This window comes from Mastigoproctus giganteus, chromosome 6 (assembly GCF_048544385.1).
Source record: "Mastigoproctus giganteus isolate SK-2022 chromosome 6, ASM4854438v1, whole genome shotgun sequence".
NCBI lineage: Eukaryota > Metazoa > Arthropoda > Arachnida > Uropygi > Thelyphonidae > Mastigoproctus > Mastigoproctus giganteus.
In genome coordinates, this window is record NC_143580.1 from 67,867,603 (window position 1) to 67,892,470 (window position 24,868).

A 24,868-nucleotide genomic window follows, 5' to 3' on the forward strand; every position below is an offset into this window, starting at 1 on the left:
GTGGGACAACGGAATGTGTAGTATTCCGCTCCGGCGCAGGGATTAGTGAGTTGACATCTACTCCTTCAGCTGTGACTTTGACTGCTGCATTTCACTAATGTCCATCTGAAGGCACTATACAGAGTTATTTGGCGTTTTCCCCCCCCAACCTGCCAGTGGGAGAAGAGCACAAAACTTCGCCCGTTGATTATAGGGCAACAAATATACCCACGGACTTGTGGTTTGAATCCTTCAGCAGCTCTTGGAGCCTCCAACAAAATAATACAACTAGGAACTGCTAATTCGGACAACCTCGTTAATCCGGAAAATTTACAAAATGGAAAATGAAATTGTGGAAATAACCCCAAATGACTCACAAAGCCAATCTGAGGAAGTCATGATGGAACAAACTCCAATTGAAAGAGTTGATGACCCTGAAGAACGAAGACGGGAGACCACAAAATGGAAGAATAGAAGAAGAATGGGCCCAAAATTGGACTGGGAAACACGCAGCACTAGTGAAGCCAAGGAACCGCCAGAGCAGCACAAAGGTATCGAAGACCAAAGGCAGGGAGACAAAATCCCCACTAGATCCTACCCTTCCCTAGGGGACAGTCCTGGAGCAGGCCTTAATCTTACGAACAGAGTTAGAGACCATTATGAAAGACAATAGCAATAGAATATCCTTCATGCTAAGAACAGAGATTGTCCTACGATGGACAAAACTGGAAACAATACTGCTTAAAACGAATGAGGAGCATCAGAAAGCGATTGCAGTTCTGGAGATCCTCCGAGCGAATGGCGGAAACCAAATGCCACAGCACGCCCCATCCTACGCACAGGCGCTGAGGACACCGGTCCCAGCTATAGATACAAATGAAGCTGACCAGGCACAGCCAAAGAGGAAAACCCTCTTAAAAACTCCAAACCTAGTAATTGTACGACCAAAGAACGTGAAGCAAGAAACAAAAAGTGAGGTTATCAAAGCTAAAATCATGGAATCCATGAACGAAGACCTTAAAAGAACATGGATAAAGGCAATCAGAAAGATGAGAAGCACCGGAATCGCCATTAAGACGGAGACTAAAGGAGAAATACAAGCGATCATGGAAAACCGCAAGCTGGCAACTCTGGGACTGCAGGCGGACCCCCCCCCCCTAGAAGAAGGGGCCCAACAGCTATCATATTTGGCCTACCCAAGGACATTGGCCCGCAGGACCTAGTAGAGGAATTCTATGAGAGAAACCTACAGGAAATCATGACAGAGCGGGAGTGTGAAGAACTTATAATCCCGAGGTACTCGCCTATGTCCAGAGATAATAATACTGGAAATTGGGTCGTGGAATTGACACCAGACGCATGGCGGGCTCTGAGGGACCTGACCCGACTTTATGTGCAATGGAGCTCACATAGATTCAAGGAACATGTGGTGGTGCCGAAATGTTTCAGGTTTCTGAAGTGTGGCCACACCACCCACATGTGTGTGCAGAAGGCTCCGACGTGCTGGCACTGCACCGGAAAGGGGCACGAGTTCAGAAACTGCCCAAATAAGAGCAACACCCCTACATGCGCGAACTGCAAAACACAAATGGATGCCAACCACTCAGTAAGAGATTCAAAGTGCCCATGTTATATTAAAGCTAAAGGAATATACCAAAACAGAACCGATTATGGAGACACGCGGGAAAAAAAATAACTGCACAGAGGTTAAGATTTTCCAGCACAATGCGCAGAGGGCTAAAACGGTTTCCACCCAGCTGTGGCTGAAGGCAGATGAGGAGGGGGCTGGTATCCTTCTAATTCAGGAGCCATACACTCATGGTAAAAAAGTAAGAGGTTACCCTTTAGCCTACAAGCTCATCCAAAATTATGGAGACAACCCATGGGCAGCAATAATAGGGCGAAACCCTAACATAATGGTGACAAAGGTCGGACAGCTCTGTTCGTCGTGGGCAGTCTGTGCTCACGTTAGTCGATGACGCGAGGAACTTTAATGGGCTTTTTTCACTCCGTGGCTGAGTTAGTTGGTCTCAGGCGTAGATAGCAAGGTTTTTCTCTCCAGTAACTGGGGGTTTTTCGTCCAGCAAAACAGGCAAATCAAACCATAGAACATACGCAATTTACAGACACAAATACAGGTTAATGTATTTAATTACGGGCAACCCTAAAATAATAATAATAATAATTTGTGCTCACGTGAACTCGCCAACTGAGGACTTCTTTGTGGTCTCCTTGTACTGCCGACCAGGACAGGATATCATTCCAGCTACGAACTACCTGCAGCACCTCCTAGACATATTACAAGACCAAAAATAATCATTGGATCGGACGTCAACTGCCGATCGCCTACATGGCACAGCACCACAGAGGATAGAAGAGGGACCCACAACGGGGTGTTCCTGGAAGACTTCCTCTCTGGATCACGGCTGACTGTCCTAAACAAACCGAACCAGCTCCCAACTTTTTTGCGACCTACAGTGGGAGGCGACGATTGATATCTCCCTCGCCACAACCAATTTGGCCTAACACGTCGCAGAGTGGAGGGTAGAGAACTCCTGGACCACATCGGACCACCGGGTAATCACCTTCCGGATCAAAAGAAACCTTGCCAGAATTTCAGCAACTAGGCATCAGCTTAATAGGTTCGCCATCAACAAAGCTGATTGGAACCTCTTTAAAGAAACGCTCACTAAAGCAATCCACTCTAGATATCAAGAAATCCAAGCGGAGACTGATCCGGATGCCCGGCAACAAAAGACAACGGATCTCATAACAAATGTCACCCAAATTGCAATAAAAAGAAAATCCTATGCCCGGAGCGGTCCCATGGTGGTCCGTGGAGCTACAGGAACTGAGGAAGGAGGTAGCAAGAAGAAAGGACTTCCAGCGAGCCCGCAGAACGTGGCCGGCGCATGAGGTGGAGGCACTAAAACAACTATACAGGACAGTTAGAAACCAGTATACAGACAAGATTCAGAGAAGTAAAAGAAACGCATGGGAACAACTAGTGAAAACAACAGGAAACAACGACCCCTGGGGAGTGGTGTATAAGGTCACAACAAACAAACTCCCTAGAGGCGAGGTACTCACGACAACAAGAACTCCCCAAGGCCAGATAACCGCTACATTCTAGATACCATCTACAGAGAGCAAGTGGCGCCGAGAACTCTGTCACTATGATACAGAAGCACAGGAACCCCCTTCACCTTGGAAGAGCTGCAGCAGGCGGCAGCAAGGATTAGAAACAGAAAGTGCGCCGCCACAGACCAGATGGAACCTGAGATCGTCAAGCGAGTGGTTGAATTGGCACCCAACCTACTTCTGCACCTATATAACTGCTGTCTGAAAGCGGGATACTTCCCAAAACAGTGGAGGACAGAGAGTCTAAAATTAATCCTCAAATATCCTGGCAAGAACCCTGAGCAACCAGAATCATACAGGCCAATAGCGCTCCTAACCGTGGCAAGTAAACTCTATGAAAGACTCCTACACAAGCAACTACAGCAACACTATACAGCAGCGGATTTAAATGCACCAAACCAATATGGCTTCAAGCCTGGATCCTCCACAACAGACGCCGTGAGGAATCTCCTCATTGCAGTGGAAGAATGCCAAAGCAAATACTTCCTGGCCATTTCGGTGTACTTTGCCGGGGCGTTCGACTCTCTCTCTCTCGTGGCCGAGAGTCCTTGGCAGACTCCGACAGGCGCAAAATCCAACAAACCTCTTTCATGCCATCAGCTCCTACCTCTCACAGCGAAAGATAAAGTCATAACCCCTTATCAAAGATTAGTCAGAGAAGTACACAGAGGATGCTTGCAAGGGTCAGTTTTGGGCCCACTGTTGTGGAATTTCGTTTTCGATGAGTTCCTGCGTATCGACCTGGGAGACGTCAAGTCACAGGCATCCGCCGACGACCTAATATTGACAGTGGCGGCTAACTCCAGAGCCCAGTTGGAAATAGCAGCAAACAGAGCCCTCATCACTCTACAGGAATGGGCAGAAGCGAACTACCTGGTAATATGCCCACCAAAACAACATCCATACTCCTCAGGGGAACCCTTGTTCCAAGAAGACCCCCAGAGATAAAAATAAACGGAGCTACAATCAGGTTAGCCACCGAAATGAGATATCTTGGCATATCTCCTCGACACAAAGTTCACGTTCAGGCCACATCTCATACAACTCAGAAAGTAAATTAGAAACTATGCTGCCATGTAGCCCGAGTCACGCGACGAGACTGGGGACTAAACAAAAGAACACTGGCTCTTTATTACAAAGCCACTTTTATCCCCTTAATCACATACGCAGCTGCCACGTTCTACAACAAAATGACGACTGTAGCCAACAAAAGGATCCTGAACTCAATACAACGGTCAATATTGTTGAAAATAACGCGTGCTTGTAATACAGTCAGCACAGAGGCGCTCCAGGTTCTGGTGGGAGTCTTGCCGCTGGATCTGGAAATCATTAGATGTGGCCTGACATACTACATAATGAAAGGGAATACCGTTAACTTCTTGGAGCATACAATAGAACCGGAAAACGGAGAAAAACAAGAGAAAGCACGATTGCAGGCACACTTGAAACAAACGCGGCAGACAGACCAGATGGTCCACCTCGCACAAGGGCGAGGTAACGAGGAAATTTATCCCCCTTGCAGAAAAAACCTACCCGAAGTTACCTGCGTGGCTCCACCCGGGCCTCTACACAACCTTCATGCTGACTGGCCACTGGCCCTTTAATGACAAACTCGCCACTTTGGGTATACTCCAAGATCCAAACTGTCCTTGTGGAGAAAGAAAGCTGAGAGCATCTGATGTACCAGTGCCCCATGTACGAGGACCTGCAGGGAATCTTCATAACGAGATTAAGATTCATACCCCAACGGCAAGAACATCACCTATTGGATTCAAGGGACGAATACCAAATCCTGTCCAGATTTGCCTGGGACCTCTTCACAAGAAGAACAACTCGAAATGTGATCGGGAACTGACGAGAAGATCCACTGAAGAGAATGTCGTAAGCAAAACCACACAAGGACAAGACATCCCAGGAGACATCGAGTATGATTCTCAACTACAATGATCAATCCTCCTGAGCACTCAAAGACAAATTGAGATAACCTGACCCAGCCAAACAAAGATGGTGGACGCAGCGCCTGGTTGACAGTGATTCACCACCAGCTGAGACAAATAAGGAACCAATCTCCCCAAAAAAAACACCCAAAGCAGGAATAAGAAAACACAAGGATGGGGCTAGCCCAATAAATAGTGCAGCTAGAAACGACAAAAGTGCAGCTTAATTGCCAAATGCCATATGGCGGCCTGAAGAGGGCACCCTAGCCCCCTTCATCTTTGAATTACATTTCCCTGGGGGGAAGGGAGGAGCGGTTTTTTTTTCTTTTGTCTCTTCCCCCTCCTTTCCACCCCCACTTTTCCTCTGTAGTGGTGCATGGGCCTGCCCCACTGAAACCTGGGGCCACCTTCTCTATTGGCCCCATACTTCTGCCTTTCTCTACCCCAGTCTTCAGTCTTCCTCCCCTCTCCATCTGTACACTAGCAAAAACGCCACACACCTAAATTTAAGCATGTCAAATCACCTTTCGCTCATATTTTGGCCTTTTCAAATTCAAGGGACACCACTCTCACGCAATCGATTAGTTACAATTTTTTTTTTTTTTTTTTTTTTTTTAAGATGCTAGCCGCCGAAATCTCAGGAAATTACGCGGCAGGACCTGCCAGAGTAACTGAGTCTACTGGGTTCCTGATCTGCCTCCATGGGGCGAAAGTGGGGCAACGTTGGGACTCAGCAGGGATCCAGCGGCCTAAACGACCAGGTGAACAACGGTACACGACATCACACAAATACAAAGCCCACACTTTTAAATCTCTGGCATTTCCCGGTGAACTGGTACACCCACAATGAAAGCAACACGGAGATGGGGGGAACCTCTGGTGCCGTTAGACATCAATACACTTTCACTACCTTTGTGTAGTTACGGCGCCCCTATCAAAAACATGGAGGGGTACAGCCGTTGATCATTATTCAGCCCTACACGAGAACGTCGCTTCCACCGTAAGCGTCCCTTTCTCTGATGTGGAGGCGCCTCCGTAGCCAGGTGGGAAGGAGCAGTAGTGCGTAGCACACGCTTCTTGATTAGACCGGGGTTCGAGCCCGTCACCACCAAATACGGAGGATGCAGAAAGGTCAAGGAATGACCACCGCATATCCCGGAGCAATATGGCCTTAGTTGCTAATGCTCCTAAAAACCAAATAACAACAAACAAACTCTGATGTGGAGGAACGGTACCACATTCCTCGTTGTCTCCAGATGAAATAATATAATCTGTTTGCGGGCTATAACGGGATTCATCAGGGAATAGAACTGGGCTCCAGGTCACATGTTCATAGCATCAGATTCGATGAGGTCTGAGGTGGTTTGGGGTTAATGGGATATAAACCACTGGCTTCCTTGATCAGAGTCCACTTGAATTAAGTGTTCTTAACACAGTCCGGTTGGAAATGTTTTCATCTGTGGCCCCAGCAATCTCAACAGACAGTTGATGACAGGACTTTGTCGAGTTTCGTATTGCTGTTAGAGCCAGAGACCGGTCTGTTCTGGTTGACGTAGCCCTCTGGTGACCTTGGCCAACTCTTGTAATGATTCCTGTCTCCTGAAACTGCTTCTATAGCGCCAAGACGACACTGCGTTATGAGCCAAAGTGCCAATTCCGCCTGGGACTGCCCAGCTTCAAGTCGCCCAACGGCCCGCCATTTCAAAGAATCATTTAAATGACGATAACTTCCATAACTTGCCTGAGAAATGGAGATGTAGCTATCCCACTGAGCAAGTTAAAAAATGGGAATGAAGTGATGTCGCAACACGTGTTTTTATAGGCAAGAATTATTTGCATAATATGCGGCTCTGTAAGGTAGTAGATAGATTTCTATTAGATACTCGTAATTTGCATGCCAGGATGCCTATTATATCAAATATTTGCCTTCGGCGACCTGCTCACAATAAAATATTCATGAAAAACATTTTTTTTTCTGTTAATTTTGTCAAGCAGTGTAGTATACGCAGCCACTCATATTTTGTAGGATATGGAGAATAGGCTCGCAGTATAGAGGTTTATTAATTAGGTTAGGGGTGTATTAAACGCTAAAGCAGCTAAGGCTATGAGATATCAGTATATTGCCGAAACTGCGACCGACTAACTCAGGCACGTTGTGACAAAGTCCACAAAAATACCTTGCGTTGTTGACGGGATATGGACGTTAGTCTTTCCACCGGGCGTTGGAGGACGGCGATTATATCCACTAGACTTCTAGCAACGTCAGAAGCTTATAGTTACTGTTTTGAATGTGACTTTTTTTAAAATAACGGATTATTTATATTATCAGCTTGACGATGGAAAAGTTATGAACACGACAAGAAAGGAAGAAGAAGTAGTCATCTTAAGAAGAACAAGCCAGATCGAGGAAGAGAGTGGAATAGGAACTGTACGATCATAGGGAATTTCGCAGTGGTCCTGATGACTATTTGCTGTATTCAAGTGAGGATCTAATTATCTAAATGAAGAAAACATCTGATGCTGAGCAAGTTGGGCTCATCTAAGAGCAAATTATGTGGAGGTAATCTCGTGATGGCTACTTACTGAATTGTTATGTGCTAAACGTTCGTGGACTAGGCTCCTTCCAGATCCTAAGTTTTATGGCTATTGAAGTCTAATTGTGGCCAATAACTATACAGTATCCCTTTGAGTAGTCTCATTGTGGCAACTGTTTTTATTTTATTTATTTATTAATTTTTTCTGTCCACTCAACAACAGAACACACGCCACTCATAACACCAAACACCCTCTTCTCACACTCGCTATACAGAATTTCTGTACGTCACAGAGGACAAAGTGGATATGGGCATTTGCCTAGGAGCCCCCCCCCCACACACACAGGATAAATATATTTGAGAATGTTTATAATATTGCACATATATTTTGAGAATGTACATCAAATTTGTGTGTGTAAATAAATGAAAATGAAATGAGAGGAAATATTATCAGCGAAGATCCCAGGGTCTAAATAAGACCTGCATTGCATGCACTGAAACAGCGTTTTTGTTGCGAAACTTTACCAGTTGTGGAGTAAGCCTAGATCATATGGAAATGGCATCATCCTTAAATATTTATTGAACAATTTCAAGTAAGCTATCCATCTAGTATCAAAGCTTTCTAAAACAGCTTTTACTTTAGGGTCTTCCCTTAAATCTTTATATTTGGGTAAGCACTTTCCAATGTGATCTCTCGCTGCTGGTGATGATAGATGGCTCTGCATTCTAAATGCTCAATTAACCTTGGAGTTTCGACTTTCACACAACTTTTCCTCCTGTATATTAAAGACGTTTTTTTCCACTAATTCGAAATCCTATCCATAGTTTTTCTCACAACAGTGCTATATTTCTATTTTCGGTTCTATAAATACTAATTCACATCCACAACTTAGCTTATATCCACCAATAGTTTCTTAAATACTGATTTGCAGGTAATTCTTTAGTGAGAGAAGAAAATGGCACAGGCGACTGGAACAATGGTTATATTGTCTTCCCTTGACATCGTGAAAAAGGATTGGACTCGAATCCTGTCAATACGAGAGGAATTTATTGGCTTTTTCTACACCATTGCTGAGTTAGTTGGTCTCGGGGGATCGATGAATGGTTTTATTTATCTCTCAGAGACTCGAGTTTTTCATCTAGATAAACAGAAAAACGAACTACAGTTTATAGACATTGCATGCCGACCGCGCTATATCTAAAACAACCAATAGGAAAAGAACTCAGATAATTTCAATCCTTCCAAAACTTAGTTTCTCAAAATCAGATGCATCTGCTGGTTCCACTCATCTTCTACAACAATCTGATTTCTAGGCAAGAATACCTGTGTTTATTGGGAATAACATTAACTTTAAACCTTTATTGGCATACGCATACCATAAATATTGCTTATTTTGTATCGAAAACAGATTTTCGATACAGAAGAAGAAATATTGATGATATTTTCTTCTAAATAACTGTTAACTCTGTATAACTCACAAAATTGCCTTATCAGGTAACATTGTTCTAATATCTGTGATGCTCCATTCCAAGAACTCCTCAATACTCTACTCCACTCTAAGAACGTCTCTAAAACTTGAAGACTTGATCCAAAAGAGTAGTGAGGTTCATGATTTTTCACTTACAGACGTCACATTTTCCTTCACACGGACGTTGAGTTTTTGCTGTGTGCTTTTCATCCAGATGGGCACCTATCTTTCGAATGACATCTGCAATTTCAATTCGTTCTTTCAAAACAACTTAAAGCCTTCTAAACTTCCTGTTTGATTTCACTGAAACATTAAACTATTAATTTAAAAACATTTACTGCTATACTCGTGTATTATTATCTCATTTAATCTAATAAATAAACATCTTCACCCGTTATTCTGTTATCCATCATACGCTTCAGAAACACTACGATTCCTGGAGTATGCGTTGTCCCTTTATCGCGGTTGGTTGACTGTAGGTATATTTCATAACACTGCACTGGTTTCAGAATTTCTGCTCCCATAAACTTTAACTTTAGTTGAAAGGTACTCTCATTTGGATGTCGTAGGATTAGCTGAGAGCAACCCCCATGGCAAGCTGAAGTTCACGGGTGTAGAACAGTCCTGAAGCAGCACACTGTTAGGAACTAGAACTTATATTCAAATAGATCTGTACAATAGTGGACCATATATAAAGTTCTCTACTTAATAAGCTTGATATAAGCATGAAATGTAGCGTTTTAGCAAAGAATAACAGAATAACTAAATTAATTAATTACTATAATAGCGTATACACGCTGCGACAGACATATAGCTTATTTTAATAAATTTCTTTTCATCAAAAACTGGATAATGAAACAAAAAAGTACTAAAATACATTTTCTAATGAAGACTAGGTTCGAAGTTCCCTCGTTAGGCGGCGCCTGTGCATGTAATTTTGTGTATGAGCTGCTGGATCGGTATCCGACACAGTGTGACATGTTTTTAGCTATATTTCGATGCTGTCACATTCTTGTTAATTTAAAACATTCACGCCACCTTGTCGTCATCTAACATGACATACCAGCAACACGACAGGCTACACGAGTCGTACTCGGTGCTGCCTTAATTCTTCGTCAGAGTTTAAAAAATGCCCGCATCATTTAATGAACAGACTTTAACAGGCGAGAAGACGCAACAGCGGAGAAACTTCATTTCATGTGCCTGTCCAAGGAGAAATTTTACCTGTTATAATTAGGTGTCCTGCTGTACTGCTCTGCTTCACCTCTCCACTAATTCGGTGTTTGGTTTGACAGTGATAGTGCCTGGAACCATCGCTTGTCTGCTCTGCATGGCGAATGTGAAGTTCACCGGTCGGAAAAACATTGTACCTTCCACCTGATCAAAGAAAATGAGAAACATGATAAATTTCAGCTTGTCCTGACTTCTGTTATTAGCAAGAAATAAAAGTCCATACTTGCTAGGAAAGCAACAAAAATATTTTTCTTACTTTCAGTGAGGTTATGCAAAAAAGGCCAAAATGTATTTCTTTAATTTGTTAAAACGGCTTGAGAATTTTATTTTTTACTAGAACTTCACTGAATGCAGATTAAACAAAGACAAAACATTCTTTGTTAGCCTTCTAGTAAGGTATGGATAGATCAACACAATATATGTAACTGGCGTATAAATATATAATTTTTATATATGGTGATATCAGATTTGTTTATTAGATTGATTTGTTTTCGCAAAATTACTGCTAACAGGACTATTAAAGGAGTTAGTTAGGTCAAGTTTTTTCGTGAGCAAAGACTATTGTAATATACAGAGCCTGTAGAGCTTTTGCCATTATATCTAAGTCAATGGACAGGGTACAAACCTTTGGGTCGAAAGCTTCCTATCTTAAAGTTTCATGAACCAGAGAGAAATAATTGTATTAACTCCAATTACATCATGAAAAGACTATTTTTCGACTAATTTACCATAGTAGAAAGCTTTCTACTAATTTCTGGTAGAAGGTAGTACTATTGTGCTCAACTTCTCCCTAAAATCATTCCAATAACGAAGCGGACCATCTTAGTCTTGTGATAATTCTGCTTTTCATTTCATCCTACAGATATCTAGTTGGGTTTAGGTCCTTTTTCTCTGCTAGCCACTGTTGAAGTGGTACTTCTATAAATCTGACACGGTGTAGTTACATTGTATTACCCAGGACATTGGTATAGGATATAGAATTCATGGTGCCATACATTGCAACCAAAGGATCTAGTCCATCCATGACATACCTCTTTCTAACTTCACTGTTGAACAACAAATTCAGGTAGTAAGCGTTTTCCAGGCACATCCAAGCACGTCCATCGAACTGGAAGAGCGTGTAGAGTGACAGAACAAATTTCCATAGATCGACACTCCAGTCTAGGTGCGTCTTTTAGCACGCCAATCGACTGTTTGCGTTTGTTTCTGCTAGAAAAGTCTGCGTACTACATTCATTTCATTCCCTGAGAATGACTGGCAATGTAGGTCGGTGTGCGTGTGTTGTGGCAAATTACAGATTTTATTTGTTCGTTCGTACCTTCAAATTCAGACTCTCCAGGGTTTGAGGGCGAAATGAGGTAACCAGCCGTCTCAAGACACGTTGACTCATGTTAGTATTTTATGCTTACTGATCGCTTTTTGAACCCATTTCTAGACCTCTCTCTCTCTCTCTCTCTCTCTCTCTCTCTCTCTCTCTCTCTCTCTCTCTCTCTCTCTCTCTCTCTCTCTCTCTCTCTTCAGCACAGTGCCAGTTGCCGATTTGGGAATGTTTATTTCCTGAGAAATGGCATTCACTGATATTTTCCTCACTGTTTATCCAACTATCGTTACCCACTCCTCTAAAATTCTGTTAGCTTTTTCGTTCCGTGTACACAAATAAAACGAATTCTGGAATAACCGCTAATTACTGTTATTGGCCAAAATATTTGTATATTTCGTATTCACAGGGTCGTCCCTTTCATTAGACACCTCAAGCACTGTACCTAGGGCCTACAGAAAAACCAGGAACCATCAAAAATATAATTCATATTAGAATAACGATTTTATTCTACAACCTAATTTTCAAACGCGATTTCTGAGAAATCCTTTCTTTGGCGTTTTCTGTTAGCAACGGCAAACTCCGCATTGCAAGTGAGTTAAGCGTTCGTGGAAGTAACTTAAAAACTAAACTTATAGAAATGCTTTCGAATTTCTTGGGAAAAAAATAGATTTAACTCGAGGGGGAATTTTAATGTTTGATATAATGTAGCGAAGCCCAGGAATCAAGACTACCTAAAGTCTACGAACACTAAAAAGCTGGCCCATAGCCATACACAATTTCCTATAACCAATGAAAGGGGCGGTCCTACGACTGTTGTTAAGACAGTATGTAATTAAATAAGACACTTTTCCATGTGACAGAATTAGTTTGTTCGACATTAAAAAGAGATTCTTTTTGTACGAATTTTCTATCCCCAAACAGTATCTAAATAAGCTAATATTACCACGTTTCTAAATTCATGGGATTCTGACTTGGATAGGGTTCTTTATTAATTGAATAGCTTTCTCTCCTACAGCAACACTGGAAACACAGAACACCAATTATTTGTGGTTGAGGAGGTTACAAGTAATTTGTTATTCCACGGCAAAAAGAATTGTTGAAATATTTGACAATTCTTTGGACTTATCAGGTAAGACCCGGTGCGCTGCATGCGACAATATGTTCCTAAATGTTTTCTAATTGCAAAGTACCTAAGAGGTTTTTTACCAACACGCTAATCAATGTCCTAAAAAGTGTTGGTTTCCTTTGCGGAAGTATAACACTACAATTAAAATAATGGATATTGCAGAACTGTCTTCTTGTCAGGTGTATCCAACATAAGATCGAATATGTTTGCACGAAATATATTAATCAATATATTGATGACATTCATAAGTGTACAGTAGCTTCGTACATCGATCGCTGTTTACATTTTTAATTTTCTCGACAGTCATGAATGACACGTACAATAATAAATCAGACAGGTCGAGCTAATTATATTTTAATGTTCATGAATTGCAACTTAATGTGGCGTTAGACACTAATGATTTGGGTCACTTGATTCTTGTCAGATAAGCTTTTGGGTCGTTGAGGATTCCCTGCACATTCGTGTATAAATTTGAACTAAGTAAAATCACGCTTTTTTAACAGTAGAAGAATATTATGAATATTGAAGAAAGAAAATATATTTATGTTGATTTATTGAGTTCATTCAGTACGTTGCATATGTCAGTATTGTTATTAATCAGTGAAATATAATTATAAAAGTTCTGTTAAATGCAAGGGCTTATCAAAGGAGAATGAGACAAAACGCATCATTTGCCACTATTAATGCTAAAAAATTAGTGAAATGAAGAAGAAACTTATGAAAGTGGACCATCGCATTCCTCAATCTGCCTGGCAATACCCCTGGTAACTATTGTTTTCACATATGAGAAGAATGGAAGGAACCACGTTTTTTTTTTAGGTTCTTCGGGTATGCTTATCTGAAAATTACGACTTGGGTCCACTATGGCTTTAATAGAATTGTATGAAGACCTCTGGTATACATGTAAATTCTCACTGGGCCTAGCATAACTGTACCATCTTGCTGCAGGATTCAGTTGCATGTTGAAATCGCACAGATGGCTTTGCTGTATTGAATTTCTATTGTTACCGTTATAGATATACTGTACAGTAGTTTTATAGCTGTTGACGTTTCCAAGGTTGAAACCTTTCCCAACACGAAATGTTTCCATGCTCCTTGATCGCATCACCATATGTCAGTTGGATTCTTCGGAAGTAGTTAAGATCGTGGAGGTACTATATAATACCTATGAATTGCATGTTTTCTGTGATAGTTTGCTTATTTTCCGGTATGAAAAACCGTTTCCGCTAAGAAAACACACGATCCTCGTCCAAAACAGATGAACTCGGTCAGCAAAGGTTGGCCTTCTACCTCTACGGAAACGAAACCAGCGGGACATGGAATTGTAAAATAGTTATCGTGGTCCCTCTTCTAGCCACGAGGATCCCATCATTGGAAAACCGATGTCCAGTTTCTCCTTTATATTAATATGATATTTTAAAATTGCCTCGTAACGTTAGGAACATCTTATATTTAGCTTAATTCCCAAGGCAAAAGAACTGCATGTTTATGAAAGTGGGGCGTTTCGTAAAGGAACTTTGTGTTTACCTACTTTCGGTCTCAGCGGCACAGCAAACTACTTCTGTTTGCGTTTCCTGTCTGGATTTATGACTTCTTTTTCTTCGTACGTGATTCTGTTTACGTGTGGTAGTGGCTGAAGCAGTTTCAGAGATAACCTGCTTTCAAGCTGATAAAAAGATAGTTAATATTCAGGTGAAGAGCAAGAAAATTCCAGTCATTTATTTTGTATACAGTGTAGAGAGCTTGCAGCCAATTGGATGTGAATCTATTGGATATACCATAAAATGTGTTAGAGAAATTAGTTTGGCTTGTTTTGCATTTAACGTAAAGGTACCACTAAACCACATACAAATAGCAGTTAGAATTTCTGAACTGTTACAAAAAGTGTTTAAGAAAGGCTATCGGGTGTTTTCCCCCTCTTATTTTCTCTTCATTTCGTTACTATACCTTGACAAACACATTTTGCATCGCTTGTGTGGCGCATTATAGCCTTAGTTGCTGATGCGCCAAGAAAACTCAAACCAACTCAAAGCATCGCTTTATCTGCTGCATTTACCTAAACAGTATAAACTAACTATACTTAAATAGTTAATTGAAGAGTACAGAATTTTAACCATAGTTAAATTCTGTACTCTTCAAATTTCACACTTGGGAATATACGCATAAGTTATACAAGTCGGAAGCTAAAGTTCATATTCAAGACATCTTATTATGGGTCTTCTACATATACGAAGTGCGACAATAAAGTTTCCGGACAGGTGTAATAAAAATAACACAAAGTGAAGCCGCTGAAAAATGGTTTTATTTTTATTTCTAAGATTTTCTGAAAACCCCTTTATTCGAGTTAATCCACCAGCTAACCAGACATCACTGGATAAAATTGCCATCACAAAGGAACGCCTTACTGAGGTCATCAAGTCATCCCAACAAGTCTACCACTGGCCCGGATGGATTCCCTATTTTCATGATTAAAATATGTAGTGTACAAATCATTGACCTCTTGCTTGATGCATTCAATTCCGTCCTCGTAACAGGAGTGTACCCTGCTATCTGGAACACATTGTTTCTCCCGTTCCAAAAAAGTCTAACCCAAAATCGCCTAATGACTACAGACCAATTTCCGTAGGACGCACTTTCCTCAAAATCTTGGAAAAAGCCATACTTCCTGCTCTCACCGATCACATGTTCAGCCACAAACCTCCATACCTCCATAGTGTTCTACCTGGACGTTCCACGATCACCAACCTCTTGGACACACTGTTCAGAATTGAAAGTACCTTAAGCAACAAAGAGCAACTGGATATTGTGTTCCTCGACATTAAGGCGGCCTTTGACAATCTGTCCACCCATGCATTATGTACCATACTGTGCAACTACTTCAAAATCTCTGGTAACATCCTAGTTCTCCTTAGGAAACTCCTTCAGTCCAGGACCATATGGATCAGAAATCAAAACCATTATCACCACATTCTATGCTCCAGAGGGCTCCCACAAGGGGGCGTTCCCTCTGCCGCCCTCTTCGCCGCATCTTTAGAACCCTTCCTATCAAACCGTACTAATTTTACCACCTACGCAGATGATATTAAGTTCTTCATCATCACAAAATGCCCCCAGTCTCTCCAGTCTATTACCGTGAGCCCCAACCTACAGCTACATGAACTGGAAAACTACCTTCATGCGATTGGACCCTCCATTAATAATGAGAAAACTGCACAACTCTCTATCACCAAGAAGAAAAATACCAACGATGTGAACATCATTATAGCGAACTCTCCAGTTAAAAAAGTCACCCAACATAAAGATTTGGGTATCATCTGGGACAAAGACCTCACTTTAATGCCACTCGAACGAAAACATATTCGGCTTTATGGGTAGTAAAACAAGAGATCTCCAACTTCCATAACCCGGATCTTATCATCAAATACATTCTTCGTTACATTTTCCCAATTCCATTATATGCCTCATCATACCAAACCAGGTTCCTCTCCTTGGAATTCTGAATCTTGAAATGGCTAAATAGGGTTGCCGGGCTAACACCTACAATCTCAAAATATGTTCTGGTCACCAATCTTAATACGCTTCCTTGGGGGTATCTCATCATCTCTAGAAACCTTCTTACCCTCTCTCAGCTTCTATCCGGAAAACTGAAGTCACCCGATATTTGGGATATCATCGCCAGACCGTCCGACAGGAGAAGATGCCAGTCCAACACCTCCCCATACAGATCGAAGTTAGCTGCGTAGCATGTCCTCCCTGGACAACATGTTTCCACATAACTACTTCCAGATATTTAATAGATTAGCCATAGACGTTGAGAAACTTTGCAAGGACAGAACATACAGAGCTTCCATTCTTGCAGACATGTATTCCTTAGTCATGCTCTAGGTGGACTCTCTGTGATGCCGCACTATCCACGCTCCGATGTATCCGTATGCACTTTTATTTGTTGTAACTTTATGTTTTTGTATCTTCACCAGTGGCTGTTTAAGGCGGTATATTGTATCTGGCTCTGTATACAATGTATTTGTCTGTATTTTATGTTTTATCTCTGTATGTAACTCATGTCCTCTAGCTGCATAGCTGTAAAGGGACATTTCTTCGGAAAATAAATTGATATTAATAATAATAATAAAAAATGATGTTCAGTTCTGCGGTTGCGGTTTTCTTTGTCCTCAGTATCTTAATTTTTTCCCTTTGAGTTCCGGTTTCACCAAAGTGCAAGGAGTGTAAGTTTTACCCAAAGAAAGATGAAGAAGCTCGGTGGTGCTAGATCGGAAGAGATGGGTCGATCTGTATAATACCATGTTTCGTCAGTAATGTCTTCACAACAAGTGAGGAATGGGTGTGCCATTGTCGTGCAATAGAATCAGCTGCCTATCCTTCGAAATTGCGGCCTAACCCTGGAAATGCGCTTTAGTACTCTTTGACACAGCATTGACTTCAGGTGCAAATTCCTTGTGAATCAAACCCTGAAAAACCGTAATCAGTATCATCTTAATTCTGAATTTCTGTAAACGAAACCGTTTGGGTCTTCGTGATGATTTTAAAGTCAACTGCATACTCTAACGCTTCGTGTCTGGATCGTACTGAAACATCCAACACTCATCTCCAGTGACAATACATTCGAGGAAATCAGGATTGTCTTAAAGTCAGGAAATCTTCGCATGATGATACTTCGTTGCTTCTGCTCATTTGTGTTGGTGTGCGGCACAAATTTTGCACAGACCTTCCTTTTCCCTAAATCTTCATTTAGAATTTGACAAACGTCTCCTTATTCATATTGAACTCATTAGCCATCATTCTTGAGGGTCAAACGACAATGTCTTGCCACAAATTCTGAACTTTCGCAACTCTGTCCTCATTTCGAGAGGTTGACGGATGCGCATTTCTTGAGTCATTGCGAACACCCTCACGTCCGCTTATACCATTCAAACACATTCGTGCGGCTTATGGTTTAATCACCATAAGGCAAAATTTGGCATTCTTTCTTTTTTCCATTGCAAAATCGTGTTATGGTATTCAGTGCCACTAACGAAACTGGTTGTTACTTGCAATCTGTTCTCTACTGGACGATCTCTTTACTACCATCTGTTTGAGGAAGTTTGAACTACAACGTACCATTTCCGTTTATTTTCAAACTTCTTTTATGTTTGCCAATAATTATTTATTGCCAAACGCAAAGTAGGGGCAATACCCTGGTACAGAGAAACTAGTGGGGTCTTACATCGAATAAAACCTAATAATAACATAAACTAATCAGCTGAAACTTTTAACAAAGGAATAAATTAAAACAAAAATGTGAACAAGCTTGTTGAAATTGGAGATAATTGGCCTGCTGAAGTTAAAAGCTCAGTGTACTTTTTCTATACACTTTATAATAAAGCCAGACTTCTAGATCAATATCAAAACGAGTGGTTAGCTTGACCAAGAAATTTACGAAAGAAGGATCTAACGTGTTTATTCTGGAAAATTTAGACTGGAATTCACCACTGAAGAAGATACTGAATGCTGAGGAAGTCACTTTGGTCAATGATTGGCAACACAAAACACTCACATACTTATTTGCACAAATATCTTGATGTTTACTCTGGTAATTTTCCTCTCTTGAATAGTTGGAATGAAAATTGCTGCCCCATATGCAATCATAATCTTAAGGGGTGTTCAGTTTTAATCTATTATTACTGTAAACGGAATCCTAACGAGATAAGTGTATATTTTAATACAATATGGGAAAAATTGCAACGCTTGTATTGACTAACAAAGGTTACGAAATGTATAATGACGTGAGAGGTGACCTAAGCATATAAAAGGGAGTCTGTCGACATCTGGATGGTAAACTAGTGGTAGTGAGACTGTTTTTTACCATCTATGTCCACTACGTTCATTATTCATTAATGCATCAGAAAAGATACTACCGAAGGCAGCAGCTGGATAAAATAAAAAATAAAGCCTGCTGTGACACTGAAGATAACAGTTCTGCTAATGTTAGAAGTTTGATATCAGCGGTTATGAAATATTTAAAAAAGGCACATCATTGACTTTTCGAAAGTAATATCTTCCATAATACACGATAGAGCATGTCATATTACACGCATGCTGATTCAGTTGAATGTCCCATTCTACTCTAGCAAGGCATCTCAGCAGACGAGAATTTCATTAGATGGATGTTGTCTTGTGAACCATTGCAACCAGCGTTATGAATCGTTAGTGTATTGTGTTTGTAAATTGCTTGTATCCTATAGTTGGCTTGTCTGTTTTGAAAAGTGAAGAACGCGAATATCCGGGAGGGAAATACTTGATACCTTTTCTGGAGACAGGTTAATGAGGCTACCGAATGGGGAAAAAAAACCCACGAATTTTGCTGGTATTGATGGAATTTGAAACCACGACTGTTTCACACAGTATTTGTACCCACTGTCTCCAAAGCAGGTGGTTTGGACACAAAGACCAGGGGTTGTCACAGAGCAGGGCGTTTACTTTCTGATGAACAGCTGGATGCATTGCTGTTTTAACCACTCGTGGTGGCACGGTGGCTATTATCACTGTCTTTCCACACTTTGTGACAAAGATCTGGATTCGAATCCTGTGAAGAGTTTTTATGAACTTTTTCACGTCGAGTTGGTCGGTCTCAGGAGAGGTTTTTAACGATGTTTTCCTTTGAGAAACCGACACACTACATCGATGTCTCATAGCTTTAGTTGCTTTGGCGCGAAAACATAAAATAACACAACCTATAGCTACTGGTCTGCCAATTGCAGTAGGTATAGATATGTTCAATTCGCGGTATAAAGGATCCCATTTTTAAAGCTAAATTCGTAGGTATCAGCCTGCTGTTCAACTTGGAGGTGGAGATGCGTTATAAGTCCATTGAGACATAGCGCATCTCCACCTCCAAAACATATAGCACATCAGGAAGGAACGCAAAAGTAAATCCAGAAATCGTCTCCAGCGACAATTCTACTTTAAAAAATCACATTTGTAACATTGTTAGGTGTTAATGAGGCGAACACAGACATCAACTCTAATCTGTCTTCATTCAAGAGCAAGAAATTTACGGACCAAAAGAAGAAATGCATGCCATTCCTAAATGCTCTTTCAAAATTCTTTGTGCGCTCCAATAACTAAAGGTTAGGGCCTTTAAGTGTTCTCACTATAAAATTGTCTGTGTTCAGGGACGATAGTAGATACTGTACCAACAGTCGCATCAGTTATCGTTGTTAACGGACCTCCTAGGATAAGGTTATGTTCTGTTCTAGTTCTTCCATGTTTGAACAGATTATGATATCTGCCAACAGTGGATCTGGCGACATCAGTGATTCCATTGGCTCTTTGTGAAAGTTCTAATATTTCTGTTGCGATTTTATTCAGTACCACACCGAATTTCACACTAGCTTGTGTTCATTTGTTATTTTCCTTGTGGGTATGTTGATATTCTTTGTTTGTATTTGAGAGAAAGAAACAGAACTATCTATCGAGACGTATATACCGTTCTTCGAGTTTGATGCTGGTTTCCTGAAATTATTGTGGATCTGTAGAGACAAAAAGATCTTGATGTTTTTAAATGTGTAGAATTTCATTAATAACATTTGCTCTTTGAAAGAACCTTTTTGAAAAATTTTAAAAGGGTTCTGTTTATCTGAATTCTTGATATTTCATAATGAACTTTGGTATGCTGATTTTGAATATGACCATATTTTTTAATAGCTTCCATGGTTTGTCCAGAAATGAAAGACAAATAAGTTGTCTTTACTTGTTTACAAATACAATTGTATTTGTAGATGGCATGTTAGGACATACTACAGCTTTTTGACCCGCAGACTTTTAAAACTTTGATTTACAAAAGTAGCAGTCGCCATATTGGTTTTTGGTTTCTCCGTATTCGCGGTATAGCAAAAGATAAAATTACGACTACCACAAAACTGCCCCTCTAACGTTGACATGCAACTACCATAGCAGAAATCAGTGGTCTACAACTTGTAATGATCATTCACTGGCTTTACACGAACTGCAATACTGGTGCTACAAACGATGGCACGCATGAGTCTGGAGATAATGTGCAATTTTGTTTGGTAGCCATAACAAATTTCAAGGGGAAAAAAAAGAAAGAAAAACAATAAATAATACGTATAAAGATTGCAAAAACATAAAACCTTCAAGTGCCACCCGAATATTGACATCAGAGAAAAACCAATAAGAACATTGGAATCAACGCACAGAAGGTATATAAGAAACATTTCAACGTAAACTTTTTTTGTTACATAGTGTAATCATTCCACCGTTTTCATATAGTAGAATTAATCTCAATCTTGTTTTGATCGCCCCTCATATATTCATAGGTTAAAAAAAAAAAAAAAAGACGCCAACGCCGACATATTTTTATTCTTTAGATGAGAAGCATATTTGCATTTTGATGATGATCTTGATAAGACTACCTCTGAACGGTTCATTACACATGGACAAGAACTGGCATCGACGAATAATTCTGCCAAGGGAGTGTTTCTTTCCCCTCCCTGTGTTTGTCGGTATATTCGCGGTCCTCCCCACAGCGGGTGGAAAAGATCTAAGTTCGAATCCCGTCAATGACGAGAGAAATTTTTATGGGTCTCTTTTAAAAACGTGGCTGAGTTAGTTCGTCTCAATCGAGGCTTGCACGGTTTTTCGTCCAGCAAACCGACTATAGAAAACAAACAATTAATAGACATACAATGGGGGTAATATGGCCTGAAACCCTACAACAGCAACAACAGCAGCAGTGTTTCTTTTCAATGATCATGTTATCAGACACAACAGCCATTATTGGTATACTACCTACTGTCGTACTGTTGAAGAGAAATCTAATGATAAAAGATAAAATTCATTAAAATTTAGTTTCAGCATATTTTTGTATTATTGCAAGAAGTGATCAAATGCATAAAGTTTTCCAATCCTATTGAATATTCTCCCATATATGGTGAAAACATAAACATTTGGAGCTACGAATTTTGAACACAAGAATTACAAACAGAGAATTTCTCATTTGTTAACTTCTAACGCTCTTTTAATGAGTTTGCATTCTGAACAAGCGAAGACTTTTTGTTCGTAATGTGGAAACAATTTTGCTCTTATTTCAACTCTGTGCACAAATTTATCCGATTTTGTTTTTCAGTCATTGCATCTCCCGACCGTTTTAAAGCCACATTAACGTCTTAATGACTTTGAATGCCGATGGCTTAGACAAGTCAATGATTCGTTTCGGAAATAATTGTCTTGTGGGCTCTGATGGGATTCCTGCACCTATCTTTAAAGTTTCTTTCCACATCATAACTGTTTTATTGGATGTTTTCAACCCTTCCTTGCGAAGCAAGTTAAAAAAAAAAAGCAGTCTTTATTTTTAAATGACAAAGTCTCTCGTCGAATGAAATCATTTAAAACTGGAAATAGTAACACCACTTACCAAGAAACTTCACACTTTTGTTCATCTTAATAATTGTATAATTAACCACTCACGTGACGTTTTCGTCACGTGAGTGGTTAATTATACAAGTCAAGCACCGTAATAATAAAAATCAATAAATGAAAATAAAATATCGAATGTTTGCTGCTTTAAACTATTATTACCCTTGTTATAAACTCTTCCACCAGGCTATAATTGAGTAAAAAAAGAAAAGACATTTGTTATCAGTGCATCTGTACAGAATACGAGAAACAAAATCTCGTTTGAAAATACAGGAAAGTATTTATTCACAAATTAAAAACAAAATATACAAACTGCAGAAACCCCGAACAATATAAGCTGTGTGATTCGTTTTGAATATCAGTGAGGACAGTGGACTTCTATTTCAATTAAGATTTAGGGACATCGATAAATGGAACAGAAATTATCGAACTATGACGCAAAAGTTTGCCGTTAATGCGAGATTTTAATTTTGATTTCTTCTCAAATTTCATTTTTTTTAAAATTTTCTGACAGATAATTGTATTTCCAGATGGTGTATTCATTTTAGCAGCAAGCGTAACATTGGAAATTTAGTGGGTTGAAAGAATAGAATAAAGTGAGACAGTTGTTGGTCTTAGCAATGGGGAGGACGTTAGTCCTGTATGTCACTTATTGTGACACTATTGGCAAGTATTGATAAACGGTCTCCGCATAACTATTCCAAAATCGAAAGTCCTAAGCCCTGATTCTTTTTGTTGATAGTTTTAGAGTTCGAACAGTGGTGGGAGGAAGGAATCCCTCGATGAGTTCGATGAAAGGATCAAGAGATCCAAAAATCGAGCCACCTGCCAGCTTTACAGATTTGCCCACTATCCTTATCTTTGTCATTGAACCCTTGGCAGCAGTAGTTGGCAGTACGAGATAAAATGACAGTAATGAGAGTCTTGAGCAAGCAGACGGTCGCCTTATAGATCCGACCCGCAGCTGTCACTTCGCGCCCTTCGTCTCTCCGATCGTGTAGTCGTTAATGCTTACTAATTACCTGCGGACGTTGTCAGGTCAGCGATAGGAACGGCAAGAAACTGGCAATTGATTTCGAGACGGCTGAGGCGAAGGTGATGATGGCACTTTTTTTTTCTTTCTTGGTACAACGCTCGCGAGCTTATTTGATCAATGCACGCCAGGTATGATGGAGTTATTGTGATGGACAGAATAGGTTTTCAGCTAGTTTAACAGAGCTGCGCATTTGAAAGGAAATAGATTATAAGTCTTCCTTTCTCATCTCCTCCAAACTTTAAATTTGTTCTTCTTTGCCGTTGGCAGAATTTCGTGAAAATATGTAATAAATCTCACCTCGATAATTTTTAGTTACGGAGGTTAGTTTCCGTAATTTGACTTCAACATCGCGAATTCTTCGCACATTGAAAGAACGTTTTAATACTTTCCACAAGTCTAAATTAGATAACAGTTTGAAACGGCTGATTTGCATTTTGTGGTCTAGCTACGAGAGTACCTGCAGTATCTAAAACGATACTGTAGAATATAGCAGTGGTTTTTAAATTTTTATGATGATCATGCAAGGTAATTTTAAAAAGAACTTCAGTTATTTAAGAAGTTTAAGAAAATTTGGAATGTAGTTATCGGTTTGACAGTTTGTACAGCGATAGGAGGAAGGAATCCTTCTTGAGTTCAACAGAATGATCAACAGATCCAAAAATCGAGCCACACAGGGCCAAGGGTTTTAAAAGTTAGACAATAAGAATATCTCCGTATTTCATGGACTCGTAAGTAACTTTACATTTTAAATCTTACTGCTTCGGCTATGGTAAGTCCATCTTATTTAATTTAAGGTAACAGAATCTGGTCTTGAGTGGAGGGCTCTAATTAGTCACAAAATCAGATAAAATCTGATCGACATTGTCAAATAGGTCTAATAGTTCACTTAGGCCACCCGTATTTGGAACGTGCATAGATCCGTGAAGTTGATCCGACGTATACGATTTTCTCCAGAACTTTTTGGATGTATTGTGATTTCTACTGAATGTAATAATAGGGTTGCCACCACACGGGCAGCTGATTTCGGGAGATATTATAGCCTGCGAAATAAATAAAAAGGAAAACGTATGGGAACAGCGAAACTTGATTTATTTATTAATAAAAACACCGGTATAACAAATGTTTTTCTACAATGTATTGATTTAGGGGAATTTGGAGAGGCGGAAATCTTACTGGTAATCCATTTCGAAGAAAAGCTTCTGAAAACTCTTTTACAGCGACACAAACATCTGTTTCTTGTGGCCTCCAAGTATATTACATTTGCTCCTTTAAGAGTAAATTAATAACGTAGAAAGTTCGATATAGTATTAAAGCACTGCTCTCGAGATGATTTTGGAAATTAATAATTAACCTCACTCGATATACAAAATATAAGGAAAAAAATTAATAAATTATTTTATTGGCATTTTTCGTTTATTATTGGCCAGGTCCGAGTCTTTTAAAACAAATGGTGACGCGATCAGTGCACTTTTAATTTGAATAGACTAGTGAATAAATAAATGGTAGAATCCGGAAAAGTGAAAGACCACACGCTCATGTGAAGTTGTGCGCATTCGCGCGCGCGCACACACATTGACACACTCACACACTCACAAAACATGCTTTGTTCTCTTACTCGCACGATGAGTTGCGGTCCATCTTAATTCATTTAAATATC

At 40.2% G+C, this 24,868-nt stretch overlaps 1 protein-coding gene across 1 annotated transcript in view; it reads right to left on the bottom strand.

The window, feature by feature from the left end:
• LOC150084394 (cell adhesion molecule Dscam1-like) overlaps window positions 1–24,868 on the bottom strand; it is a 687,198-nt gene that overhangs the window by 389,289 nt on the left and 273,041 nt on the right. The window contains 1 exon segment of the mRNA XM_090376030.1: window positions 10,285–10,437. Within this exon segment, the coding sequence (XP_090232156.1) occupies window positions 10,285–10,437 (153 nt within the window).